We start from the raw sequence: 13,095 nt of genomic DNA, 5'->3' as shown, positions 1-13,095 counted from the left end.
GAGCCTAGAGTGACTGTAGAGATGAATGAGATGTTATCAAAAACTTTTACTAGGGTAGAAATTGAAGAAGCTATTAAACAATGGTCCCTCTTAAATCTCCTACACCTGATGGACTGGAGCTTGTTTTTATCAAAATCATTGGCTGGTAGTGGGGGACAATGTTTGTGAAGTAGTTCTAGCTGTATTGAATTATGGTAAAATGGATGAATGGATGAATTACACTAACATAGCTTTTATTCCTAAAGTCAAAAATCCTTCAAAAGTGAGTGAATATAGGCCTAAAAGCTTGTGCAATGTAGTGTATAAAATAGTTTCTAAAGCTATAGCTAACAGATTTAAGAAGGTATTGGAAGTCGTAATTTCTCCTACCCAAAGTGCTTTCATTCCAGGAAGACTGATTTCTGATAACATTATGGTTGCTTATGAGGCCCTCCATGCAATGAAGACTAGACACAAGGGAGAGGTTGGGTCTATGGCTATCAAGTTGGATATGTCCAAGGCATATGATTGAATTGAATGGTGCTTTCTCAAGGCAATGTTGAAACAGTTGGGTTTTTGTGAGAAATTGATCAGTTTAATCATGTGCTGCGTTTTTGCTATTTCCTATTTAGTGCTTCTAAATGGCAGACTTGGGAGGAGATTTTTTCGAGCAAGGGACTTAAGGCAAGGGGACCCTATATGTCCTTACCTGTTAATTATATGTGCAAAAGGTTTAAGTTCTTTACTTAATTTTTATGATGCAAGGGGATTGACAAAAGGGGTGACAATGGCAAGAGGGGGCACTAGGCTAAATCACCTGCTTTTTGCATATGATCGTGTCCTTTTTGGAAAGGCCAAGAGTGAGGAATGGAAGAAGCTTATGGATATGTTAAAAGTCTATGAAAGGGCCTTAGGTTAGTTTTTGAATAAAGAAAAAACTTCTATTTTCTTTAGTTCAAATACTAAGGCAGAGGATAGAGACTTTATTATGAGGGATGGAGGATTAGTGGTTTGTGGTAGCTACGAGAAATATCTTGGTCTCCTTTCAGTAGTGAGGAGATCAAGATACAATACTTTCACAGTTATTAAAGATAGAATCTGGAAAAAGATTAGTAGCTGGCAGAACAAATTCTTGTCCAATGCAGGCAGATAAATAATGATCAAAGCAGTCTTGCAAGTAGTGCCTACTTACACCATGAGTGTGTTCAAGCTCCCAAAGAAATTATGCTCAGAAATCAATAGTATGCTATCAAGGTTCTGGTGAGGAAGGGCAACAGGAGAGAAGAAAATCCAATGGCAAAGTTGGGAAAGAATGGGAACTCAGAAGATTAAAGGAGGGATGAGATTTAGAGACTTAGACAGGTTCAACTCAGCTTTACTTGCTAAGCAAGCTTGGAGGTTTTTATAGAAGCCAAACTCTCTAGCTTCTATAATTTTCAAAGAGAAATATCTCAAGTCAAAGCATTTTTTGGAAGCAAAACTGGGTTCTAATCCTTCTTTAATTTGGAGTAGTATATGGGGGTCGCTGAATTTATTGAAGGAGGGGTTGAGATGGAGGGTAAGGAATGGTAAAGACATTGGCGTGTGGGGCTTTAAGTGGCTCAATTCCCCTTCCTCATTCAAGGTACAATCTCCAGTTAATTTACTAGATAGCAAGGCCAGGGTGTGTGAGTTGTTGGACTAGGATGGGAAAGGATGGAATGAGGAGTTAGAGAGGGAGGTGTTTGTAAAAGAGGAAGCCGACCAGATTGTTTGCATCCCATTGAGCAAGCTTGGCTCAGTTGATAAGCTAATTTGGGGGCCTTCTAACAGAAGTCTTTTCTTTATAAGAAGTGCTTACTATGTGGAACAAGAAAGAAAAAGAGCTCAAAAGAGGGAATCTTCGAGGGAGTTCAAAAAAGACTTGAGATGGCAAAATATTTGGGGTTTGCGAGTGCTAGGGGTGTGTTTGAGGCTTTTCTTTGGAAATAGGGTAATGATGTGTTAGCAACAAAGAAAAACTTGTGGAAAAGGAAAGCAGTAGAGAATGCTTCATGTCCAATATGTGGCTTTGAGGAGGAAACTGCCATGCATGTTATGTGGCAATGCCCTGCTGCAAGGGATATTTGGATAGGTTCAATTCAAGTTATACAGAAATGGTCCAGTGTAGAAGATAATTTTCTGATTCTATGGGAGAAGTTAATAGATAAATTGACAGATAAGGAGCTAGAGTTAGTGGCTGTATTGATGAGACTATTGTGGCTTAGAAGAAACTCTTTCATTTTTGAAGAGAAGTTCAAAGATCCTGATTCTGTAATTAGATCAGCTAGAGCAGTTATTGAAGATTTCCAAGAGGCTAGGATAGATGAGTCAAAGATAAAAAGTCCAGTTACCATTGGAAGTGGCAGTCAAAGGTGGATTAAGCCGACACAAGGATTCATAAAAGCAAACTGGGATGCTTCTTTAGGCACACAAAATTTGGGACTTGGTATTGTTTTGAGGAATGGTATTGGAGAAGTCCTGGCTTGTGCTTGTTATAAAAAACCACCAGTTTCTGATTCTACTCTAGCAGAAACTATGGCACTATGGCAGGCTGTCGAACTAAGTAATGAATTGGGTTTTAGAGTCATTCTTGAAGGGGATGCTCAAGTCATGGTACAAGCTATTAACAGTGAGGATGAGGACTTTTCTCTTGGTGGGCATATAGTAGAGGATGTTAAAGTTGTTTTGAGAGAGAGAAGGGCATGGAAGGTTCAGTTTACAAGAAGAGAAGGAAATGGGGTGGCAAATTCGTTAGCAAAAAAAGCTTTATTAGTTGAACATGATTAGATTTGGATCGATGAGTGTCTAGAATTTATTTCTTTACAAGTTTGTAAGGAGTCAAATTGTACTGATGTAACTTTTGATAGATAAATATACGAGGTTCCCTTTTGATTAGAAAAAAAGAATAACCTAAAGGGCCAAGGCTTACTATATATTTAAATTGGGGCTATTATTGCAAAGGAAGGGTCTACTAGAAGTATTTTTTTTTAGTATATTTAAAAGATTTTTATTTTTATTTTTCATATTTACATAGCATAAGAAATATTTTTAGCTCTATTCTTGGTTTTTCCAAATCTAAAATTTGTTTCTTTTTTTCTTTTTTTAATGTCTTTTGTAAACTTGAAAGCCCACAAAAAAATGACCTATTAATATGTAAAGTCTTGTTTAAAAATTGACTAAATATGAAGTCCAGTGCAAGTTTAAAAATGTGGGCTAAAAATTTATGGAAAAAACCCAAACTTGATTCCACACTGACTTTGATCCATTTTATTAGAGTCGGAGTCGGATCACATTTTGTGTAATTTGGAGTTAGAGTCAACGTGTTTGTATTTAAACTTTAATCAAGTCAGAGTCAGATTTCTTGGATACCGACTCCTGCTTAATCAACACTTAGCCCTAACCAAAGAAGACCCCCTAAAGTACCCGCTCTGATACCAGTAATGTTAAACTTGATGTTTGACATGAGTTGGCTTATGTTTATATACAATGCAGAGTAATGCAAAAGACTTGGGAAAAATAAAGTAACTTCTACACAAGAAGTTTTGTGTATGATTCCTTGGAAGCAAAAGAAAAACCCATCATGTTGGATCCTAAACCATTATTAGTCCTTACATATTGTATTTTTTCTTGAAAGTGTATATCAATCAAATTGTAAATGGAGATGAAGATAGGTTTCACTTCATATTTGAATTGCATCTAATAAATTCAAGTTGATCTAATATGATCATCAACAATTGTAAGAAAATACCTAAACCATCGTGAGTAAATATTGAAAAAGGGCATTATATACCATAGTGGACTTATATGAATTATTTTGAAAGAATAAATGTTTCTATTTTGTCAAAAGGCATATCGTACAACGATGATTATGTACATTTTTATTTGATAGAACAACTTCTGGAATAGGATTAGAAAAAAAAAAAAAAAACTTCTAGAATAGATTTAGCAAGGTCAAACAATCTAGACAATGATGGATGACCTTACTACAACATATACATACTTTTTTGCCACGAGTTTAATCTAAGACTACCACTGGTAGAAAATAACAGCTTATGCCACATAACACTCGCGCTGAAATAATATTCAGCATTTGCTACGAAATCTTGTGCAGTAAGTAAAAAATGGTAGGTAAATTGTTAAAGCGGCTAGTAAAGAGTCACGCCCTAGCCCTATTTTACACTTTGAGCTAGGGGTGAATTCGGTCCAGTCCGGTCGGTCTGCAGGGGGACTTGCGGACCGGATTAGACCAATTCAGTATAGGGTTTTCCCACCCTGGACTTGACCGAAATGCACTAAGGACCGGTCCGGTCGGTCCCTTTCGGGGGGGTCTGGTCTGGTCTGGTCGGTCCGTCAGTCCAAATATGGACTATGTGACCCATGGGCCCAATCGGCCCAACAGTGAAATCACATTAATATTTTATCTAATTTTAAGTCAAAAATACCTAAAAAAAAATATTTGAATGCAAAATAAAATTAAGCATAAAAAGAAAATTATCTATATACAATAAATTTGAAGAAAAGATTTTACAAGGAAAAAAAAATAAGAAAAATTAAAAAAGACCAATAAATTGCAAAAGAACCATGAGTTAATGTCTAAATTAATGACTTGCAAAGGACCCATGACTTCATTAAAACCTCAAGAGCACCACTTTTACATCCAAAAATAAAAAATCCAACAATTTATGTCAAATCCTCACATACAAGCAATATTTTATATCAAATGAAATTTAATACATCTAATTCTATGCCAACTAAACATCCATATTTCAAAAGAAAAAGAAAAAAGTTGAAGAGTACATCTAATTCTTAACTAAACATCCAACTAAACATCCAAAAGTCCAAATAAAAGGGGAAAAAAAAAATAAGAAACCAAAAAAAGTTAAGCAAGTGACACAAAAAAATTACAATTTACAATCCATGTATCTAGGCTTCTAGCCATAATAACTAATAAAGTGATATTACGAATTACAAATGACTAAATAATAACTAATACAAATAACACATAACTAAGATTTGATCTCTAAACGGCAAACACTTGATCTTGTCAAAACTTTCATAACCAAACGAAATGCTACCAAATAGGACACAAAAGTTCAATGAGAGACAATACAAAATTAAAAATAAATTGGACAAGTCACAATTGAAGAAAATAATCTGAAATTTTAAAGAAAACAATTCAAGTTCTCACCTCATGAATTTGCATTAGATGTAGACATTGTATTTGAAGCCTCCATAGAATTTTCACCCTCCTGAGCAAGTGCTATACAATAAAGGAAAAAAAAAACAATTTATATAAATCATAAAAGTTATAAAATGAAGTAAATAATGAACATACCTATATCCAACTGCCTCTCAAAATCCTCCACATTATCCATTATAGTCCTAATGCTGATTGGAGTAGATGAAGAACGAAGCCAATTTTGTGTACAAATGAGGCCCTCAACCATCATCGGAGATAAACTATTTCGGAAAGGATCAAGAACACAACCCGTCGTGCTGAAGTAAGATTCAGAGGCAACTGTAGAGACTGGTATTGCAAGTACATCGCGTGCAATTTTTGAAAGCACATGATATCTAAATGAGTTAACCTTCCACCAAACTAGAATGTTAAAACTTGCATTTTCTGTCTCACACTTTTCATCTAGGTATCTATTAACCTCTGACTTACTTTCAAGAGAGTTCTCCGACTGCAATCGTTGCTTAAATATGGCCATTCTTTGTGCACGAATATCCACTTCTGTACTTGCACCATCTTCACCAGTAAAATTTACATCTTCACTTGATAAACTTCTAGGCTGCTATTGTTGTTGTAAAGAGTTGCTCACTCATTCATTTGCAAGGTATGCCTCATACATGCGGGTTAAAGTATTCTTCACTGAACAACTCAAATCAACTGCTTTTGTGCGATCATGGGCATACATCCCTTCCAACTCAAAGTCAAGATATCACATCTTGTACCTAGGATCAAGAAGAATACCAACAAGCAACAATATATTCATATTATCCAAGTTGCCTCAATATTTGTTAAATTTTTTCTTCATATTTGTGGTCATTGATCCCACCACAAGGTTTTGATTTTAACACTCCAAATCAATTGCATCGGGTATTGTAGCTAACTCCGAAAAAAAAGAGTTGCAAGTTGCATACAGACCCCCCGAAAAGCGTAAAGTTGCATCATGAAATAGTTTAAGAAACTTTACAAACAACTTTGCCTTCTCCCAATTAATATTATTGGGAGGCCCCAACTTTTTTGACGTTCTCCTATTCACTACTTGCTCCACATCATCGTCATCATCGTCATCATCATCTCCAATACTAGTAAGGAAAGCCAAATCTTCTTCTTCCAACCGTTCAAATGCTCTTCAAAATTTTAAAGCTCTCTCTAACATAAGATAGGTGAAATTCCACCTAGTTGGTACATCTAAGTAAATGCCACTTTTGCATGTAATTTCTTCTAACTGTATACATTTTTTAAACATACTCCACCTTTGAGGTGAGAACTTCACATATTTTACAACACCTCTCACCTTCGCAATAGACTCATCAAATTCCCTCAATCTCTTACGAACAATTAAGTCTAAGATGTGGGCATAGCATCGAATATGCAAGAATTCATATTCCAAAATAGTATCCTTCCTATACTTGATTTTTTTTCTTCAAATAAGAAACTGCACCATTATTAGAACTTGCATTATCAAGTGTGATAGCAAGATATTTTGGTTGCCCCCAATCATGCAAACACATCTCAATGGCCTTACCAAGTGTATCCCCTTTGTGATTCTCAACCAAACAAAAAGAAAGAATCCTCTTGTGTAGATTGCAATAATCATCAATAAAGTGTGCAGTAAGAAACATAATTGAGATTTTGCACGGATGTCCATGTATCCGTAGTGAGAAAAATTCGTTGCCCTTGAAGAGCACTTCTCAACTTATTTTTTTCTCTCATATACACACTAAAGCAATCCTTTGCAATCATATCATGGGATGGAATCGTTACCTACTTAGAGCAAACAGTAAGCATAAACTTCTTGAAACCCTCTCCTTCAACAAACCTAAAAGGTAACTCATCAAGAATTATCATCTCTACTAAGCTTTGTCTACAAGCCTCAACACTAAAGGCTATAGATACAAGTTCCCCACTACCACTTCCTCCATCTGCCTTCCAAGCTAGGGTAGTTTGAGACTTATCTGTCCTATTAAAAGGATATTTCTTACATTGTTTTTCAATATGATATTTCATGGACTTTGTACTGTTAGTCTTCGTATCACATGTATACGAAGCAGTATAATAATTACATTTAGCCCTAGGTTTACTTGGATCACCATTTGGTATTCTAGTAAAGTGATCTCAAACCATTGACCTATGTCTACCACTTACATTGGGTGTGGGTGGAGGTAGGGTTGTACCACTTTGTGTAGGCATAGTTGACTCTACATCATCTGTCGTAGAGTCTTGAATCTGGTCCATCTACAAAAATATACTAAAAGTCAGTAAATGAACTTGCATAAATGTTATAAACTTTACAAAAATAGTAAATGTTATAAACTGCACACAAAAAAAAATCAGAATATAGCCTAAAGTCAGAATATAAACTTAGGAAAAGGGCAAATTTGCTAAATAAAAAAAATAATGGGCAGTGAAAACTCAAGAAAAAACATCAAATAACAAATCTGTTTTGCAACCTAATGTTTGCAGCAATTTCAAGTTTTTTCTGTGGTGACTAGTTTGTGGCACTATTCTCTATTAAGTTCAAATCCAATAAATTATTAGGAATTACAAATGAAATTTCTGTTTGATGTGTTATATCATTTAGGAATGGCGTGGCTGTGTGAGCAATTGCTTATCTCATGATGCTTTCTAAATTAGCTTTAAATAATGGAAGAAAATCACTAGGTTCATCCAAAAAAAAAACAGTTTGCTCTCAAAGTCGTCCCTAAAACATAGACTGATTGTTGTCAATATTTTATCCTGAGGAAGATATCTATATTTCATTGCACTCTACTAAAGCATGAGCACTTGTATTTTTGTTGTTGCCTTTGTGTACCTGTGTGGTTAAGCATATGGGTTTATACTGATTTTTTCTTTAGTTCCTAACTTCCCATGCTACCTGCTAGCAATCGTATGAATCTGGAGATTTTTAATAATTGATCATGGATAGGGTCAAGAAATTATAGTCCAAAAATATTCAATACATTGATTTGTCCTCAACCCTAGATATATTTTGCAAACACATGTTTCCCTCTATTGCTTATTTTGTGAAACTAGTATTAGAACTTAACCTTATCCTTACTATCCTTACAGATCAAAGAAGAGATCGGCTATCTTTATTGGAACCTTATTAGTTATTGGAACCTTACAGGGCAAGCTTTTCGGATTGCATAGCCCAAACAAACATATAAATTAATAATACCTCTAATTGCATGCTACGGTGCTACCAAACTAAAAATCATGTCACATTAATATAATAAAATAATCAAAGCTTTATATCTCATCTTCACCGAATCAGTAATGATTAATAATAGTCAAAATAGTTCATATATGGTTAAAAATTAATGAAGAACATAATTTATCAACTTATTCAACTAAATTTGGAGGAAAATTGATCAAATTATTCAATATGAAGAAAATAGTAAAATATGGTAAATACCTAACCTAACAAAAAAATCAAAGTACATTTGGAAAATTAGAGGTATTTACTACCTTTAGATTTATGCAAGGTGAAACGGCAAGGGCTGCTTGTTGCAACGAACCAGCTGGTTTGTGGGAAGGGTGTGACGGAGGGGCTGGTTTGTGGGAACTGGAAGGGTACGACGGAAGGTGTAGGCTGCGACGGAAGGGGCTGCGATGGAAAGGGTTGCGACGGAGGGGCTACGATGGAAGGGGGCGAAGGGTCTATGATGGAACAGCCTGCTTTCGTCTAAGAGTGGTCGATGCGCCGTTTCATGCAACCCGTGTGACGTCCCCAAATCCCCCTGCACAGACACGGGGAAGTCGAGACATCCGGATGATAACATCACAGGTCACCACCCTATCGAGGAGTGCTAAGTGTGTGCATAAGCAACAAATGTACACGAAAAAACATGCAGCGAAAAGCAAATCCATAAACTAAGTACCAGAATCTTTCTTAGTTTAATATAAAAATGTTCAAAAACATAGATAATAAAATATTACAATATACAAATATAAATCAAAGTAACAACAAGATATTAACTTCAACTCAGAACTCCAGCGGAGCCGCATCCTCGGGCTCAGCCTCCTCCTCCTCTTCGATCTCTGCACCAAAATCTACGGTACAAAAAATGGTGCCGCAGGTAAGTAAAATCGAAACACCACTAGATAAAAACATATTAACTCAAACAACATGCATGAAAGAATGCAATGCACATGTCCCATAAAACGATAATTTCCACACACGCCAAAAATCTCATTTGGCCCAAAAACATATCCTTTCCAAATATCACGCCAAAAGTCACATTTGGCCCATATCCAACTCAATCCATTAACCGATTAATCCGTATGCACCATGACCTCCCTTAGGTGTTATCCGCACACCTTCGCTCCTATGCCACACCGTAGGTAACGACCACGCGTGTGACACCTAAATAAGCGATGCCCAGTTCAGCGCCCCGCGCGTTCGTAGCTAAGCATCTTCTAGCCCTAACCAGCGAAGGGCCACAGAGTCGGTGCGTAGAGCGATGCCCAGTTCGGCGCCCGGCGCGTTCGTAGGCAAGCATCTAGCCCCCGCTCCCGTCGTCGCCCAGCGACAACTCAGGAGACGTCACTCAGTATATTACGCTCTGGAGTGACCAGAGGAGCTCCACCGAGATAATAACCCCTCCCGGCTTGGGCTCGTGAGACACACGCACCTGAAATCTATTTACGCCAATAAAATAGAATTTTGTTCTCAATTAAAATAAAATGCATGTGCATGCACCATGTAAATGCAATTTTAATGCACAAAACAACCAACCAACCATAAATCAATAAATCAAGCAACTCCATCCTCCATCCATCCGACCCTCGAACTCCTCGGACTCAATCCGGGATCAACCAACCAGCAGATAATTATTTAATGTAAGAGCAAAATATATTTAAATCTAAAAGTAGAGTTTGGAAAATACTTACAGCACTATACAATATTTTTTGAAAGCTCGCGGCGTTGCAAACGGCGGATGAAAAGTAACGTAATAGTGTAATTTACACTGTGGCTGTGGGTAATAAATTACCCACTTTCGAACGAGGACAAACCAAGAGACGAAATTAATAGGGAAGGGTTTAGGAATGTTTATGAAACTAGTGGAGGTGAGCTTTGGCCGTGGGTGGCGGCGCATGGTGGTGGATCGGCCACTTGAAGCCAATTTTGGCCTAAGAGAGTGAAGGCTATACATAACTCCGTTGGCCATGAAAAATCTTGGGGAAGGTCATGATGATGAGAGGAGCAAGATGGTGGTGGTGAAACACCATGGGTGGCCGTGTACGGCGGCGTACGGTGGTGAAACCGAAACTCTAGTTATGGAGACCCATTGGAGAAAAAAAGAGAGTTAGGGGAAAAGAAAGACATGGGGAGGAAGCCCTTGATGTGGTGAATCCATTGGTGGTGCTTGGTGGCTGATTTGGCCTTGTATGGTGGCTCAAAGAGGAGAAAAAAGCTAGAAGACCTATTTGTTTAGAGGAGAAAGGAGAGAGATTGGGTGGCCGGCGTAACACACCACCGGTGCAGTAGAGCTTACCGGTGAGGGAGAAACACGTTGGAGGTGGGTCATGGCGGCTGGAGGTGGCGTCGGCTAGGTGGGCCAAAGGGACAGACGGAGGGGGAGGGTTGTTTCGCGCGGGAGAGGAGGAAAAAGAAGAAGAAAAGAAGAAGAAAGAAAGAAGAAAAGAAGAAAAGGAAAAAGAAAAAAGGAAAAAGGGAAAAAGAAAAAGAGAAGAGAAAAGAAATGAGTTCCAATCCTCACATCCGGAGTCTACAAACTGATCCGCCGAAAACGATTTTAAAAATCGTAAAACGACTAAATAAATTAAACACAATATCAAATAAATTAAAACCAATTTAAAATACATTAATTTAAAATAAATAAACCAGTAACTTAATTAAATTAAAAAAAAACATTTCAGTGAAAATACACGTAAAAGCGGATCATCACATCCTCCCCCCTTAAAATAAATTTCGTCCGCAAAATTTACAAGATCAAACACCAGCGCAAAAAAGATTCAGGATACCACTCTGAACCTAAACGAGAGATACATATGATCGACAACTCCCAACAAATCCAATGATTATTATCTTCACACCATATATTGCTAATATCAACGACGTCTCTATTTTACCTTTCGAACTTTCATCATATTCCAATTTTGGTAACCTAATAACCACTTCCAAAGTTAACCATCCATAAACCAAATTGCATGACCAAAAGATTAATCTCCCATTAAAACTTTGAATCACTACTAATTCTTCAAAATCGATACAAAATTTGAACTTCTAAATATCTCCAAAAATCATGCTTTCGCGCGCACTCTGACAACTCACCAAAATACATAAAGGCTATATCCTCAAAAATTAATATCATGAAGTACAAACTCAATCCACACCTAATTACAAGAAAACATTTACTACGTTTCTATAGAAAATCATATACCTCCAAAAACCACAAATCTCCACTCATTTCTCAGTTGGCCATCGCTGCCCCTAAACGAAAATCAACATTCTGCAAAAATATATCCATTGATTGATGACAGAAATCAATACTAATCAACCTCCAGGCCCCAAATTGAAAATAGAAAACATCATTCCAAAATACACATCTCTTCTAAAGATAACGAACATCTCCAAAAGGCCCAAGTCCTTCCTGGCCAACCAACTAGAGCGCCTATAACCTCTATCTGATATCCCACACTTCAAGCTCATTACCTATATTTTGAATAACATCTAATCTTGCAATAACTCACTCATTATAAATTACCACTTATTTCACCTAAACATAAACGAAACGCTCTTGGTAACTCACCCACCTACTCGTACTCTCAACAACTCTAGTTTTAACATAATTAATTCATTCAATAGCGCTTCACAAATAAATCTCAAGACATGCCATACTGTTTAAATCTTCAATCCATCAAAACTATTAAAGAATACTCATGGATCCTACTGCTTTATTACATCATACATATGATTATGCTACCCACCGTTGATGCACAAGTTTCAACTTCCAAGATTTATTACTTCATACATCACACATGGTGACCTAACGATCTCCTTTCAAGTTAAATAACCATGTCCCCAATTCTCCCAACTAGATACTTGATCTCCAAAGAAAAGTATAGCCTCACCAATTTAAATTCCTATGACTTCAAGTCGCAATTAATTTTCAAGATAAACACAACAGTCATTTCAAACCATCATCCCAATGGATAACTTGCTTCGACTGCACATTCCGTTTAACTTACCAAACAACTCAAAGCCAAAATCTCTTGAATTTAATATTACCACACAGATTCCTCTTCAAATCCTACCAAGCCAAAAATAGATGAGACTAGGACCCGCACTTCCCGGAATCCATACGCACTTACCATTACTACTCATCAATCTCATGTACTCTTAGCCAACACCAAAAATCATTCAAATGTACAAGTGATCCATTATCACATCTCCATCACCTGGACTTATATCCTCAACTTAACAAGAATCATTCCCTAATCTACTCAACTTATATCCTTAAATCAGCAACTAGCCACTGCTTAAAGTTTGGTACCGAGAATGACCTTTAACTTGCTAAGAATCCATTCCCAAAAGTCTACGGATCATATAGTCTCAAATTCAATCGTATTCAACACCAACACAAAATATACTATTTCCAACACCCTGTTGGACCTATATCTTTCAAGTCGATAGAATCATTTCCTAAAATCTGCCACTACAATCTCGGGTTAACAATAATTATTTTCTAAACTAGCTCGATATCTTCAATCCTCAAAAAAATACACAAACTAGATCATTACCTCCAATCCTCAAAGGATTCTACTCTAGAAAATTTTTATATCAGTAACTCAACTCTAATCATCTCTATTTTAATGGTTACAAACTAATCACTCAC

General features: G+C 36.7%; 1 protein-coding gene across 1 annotated transcript; it reads left to right on the top strand.

The window, feature by feature from the left end:
- Nucleotides 1-766: 766 nt before the first annotated feature.
- Nucleotides 767-2,787, top strand: LOC122274411. The gene is made up of 2 exons (XM_043083452.1): nt 767-893; nt 1,967-2,787. Exons 1-2 carry the CDS (start codon nt 767-769, stop codon nt 2,785-2,787), a joined length of 948 nt encoding a protein of 315 aa, XP_042939386.1.
- Nucleotides 2,788-13,095: the final 10,308 nt, after the last annotated feature.

This window comes from Carya illinoinensis, chromosome 8, assembly GCF_018687715.1.
Source record: "Carya illinoinensis cultivar Pawnee chromosome 8, C.illinoinensisPawnee_v1, whole genome shotgun sequence".
NCBI lineage: Eukaryota > Viridiplantae > Streptophyta > Magnoliopsida > Fagales > Juglandaceae > Carya > Carya illinoinensis.
This window is presented reverse-complemented; position numbering and strand designations above follow the sequence as displayed.

Coding starts and splice junctions, on each gene's coding strand:
- LOC122274411 (XM_043083452.1), top strand. CDS start 767: ATGGCAAGAGGGGGCACTAGGCTAAATCACCTGCTTTTTGCATATGAT. Junction 894..1,966: donor AGTCTATGAAAGGGCCTTAG/GTTAGTTTTTGA, acceptor ATGATGTGTTAG/CAACAAAGAAAAACTTGTGG.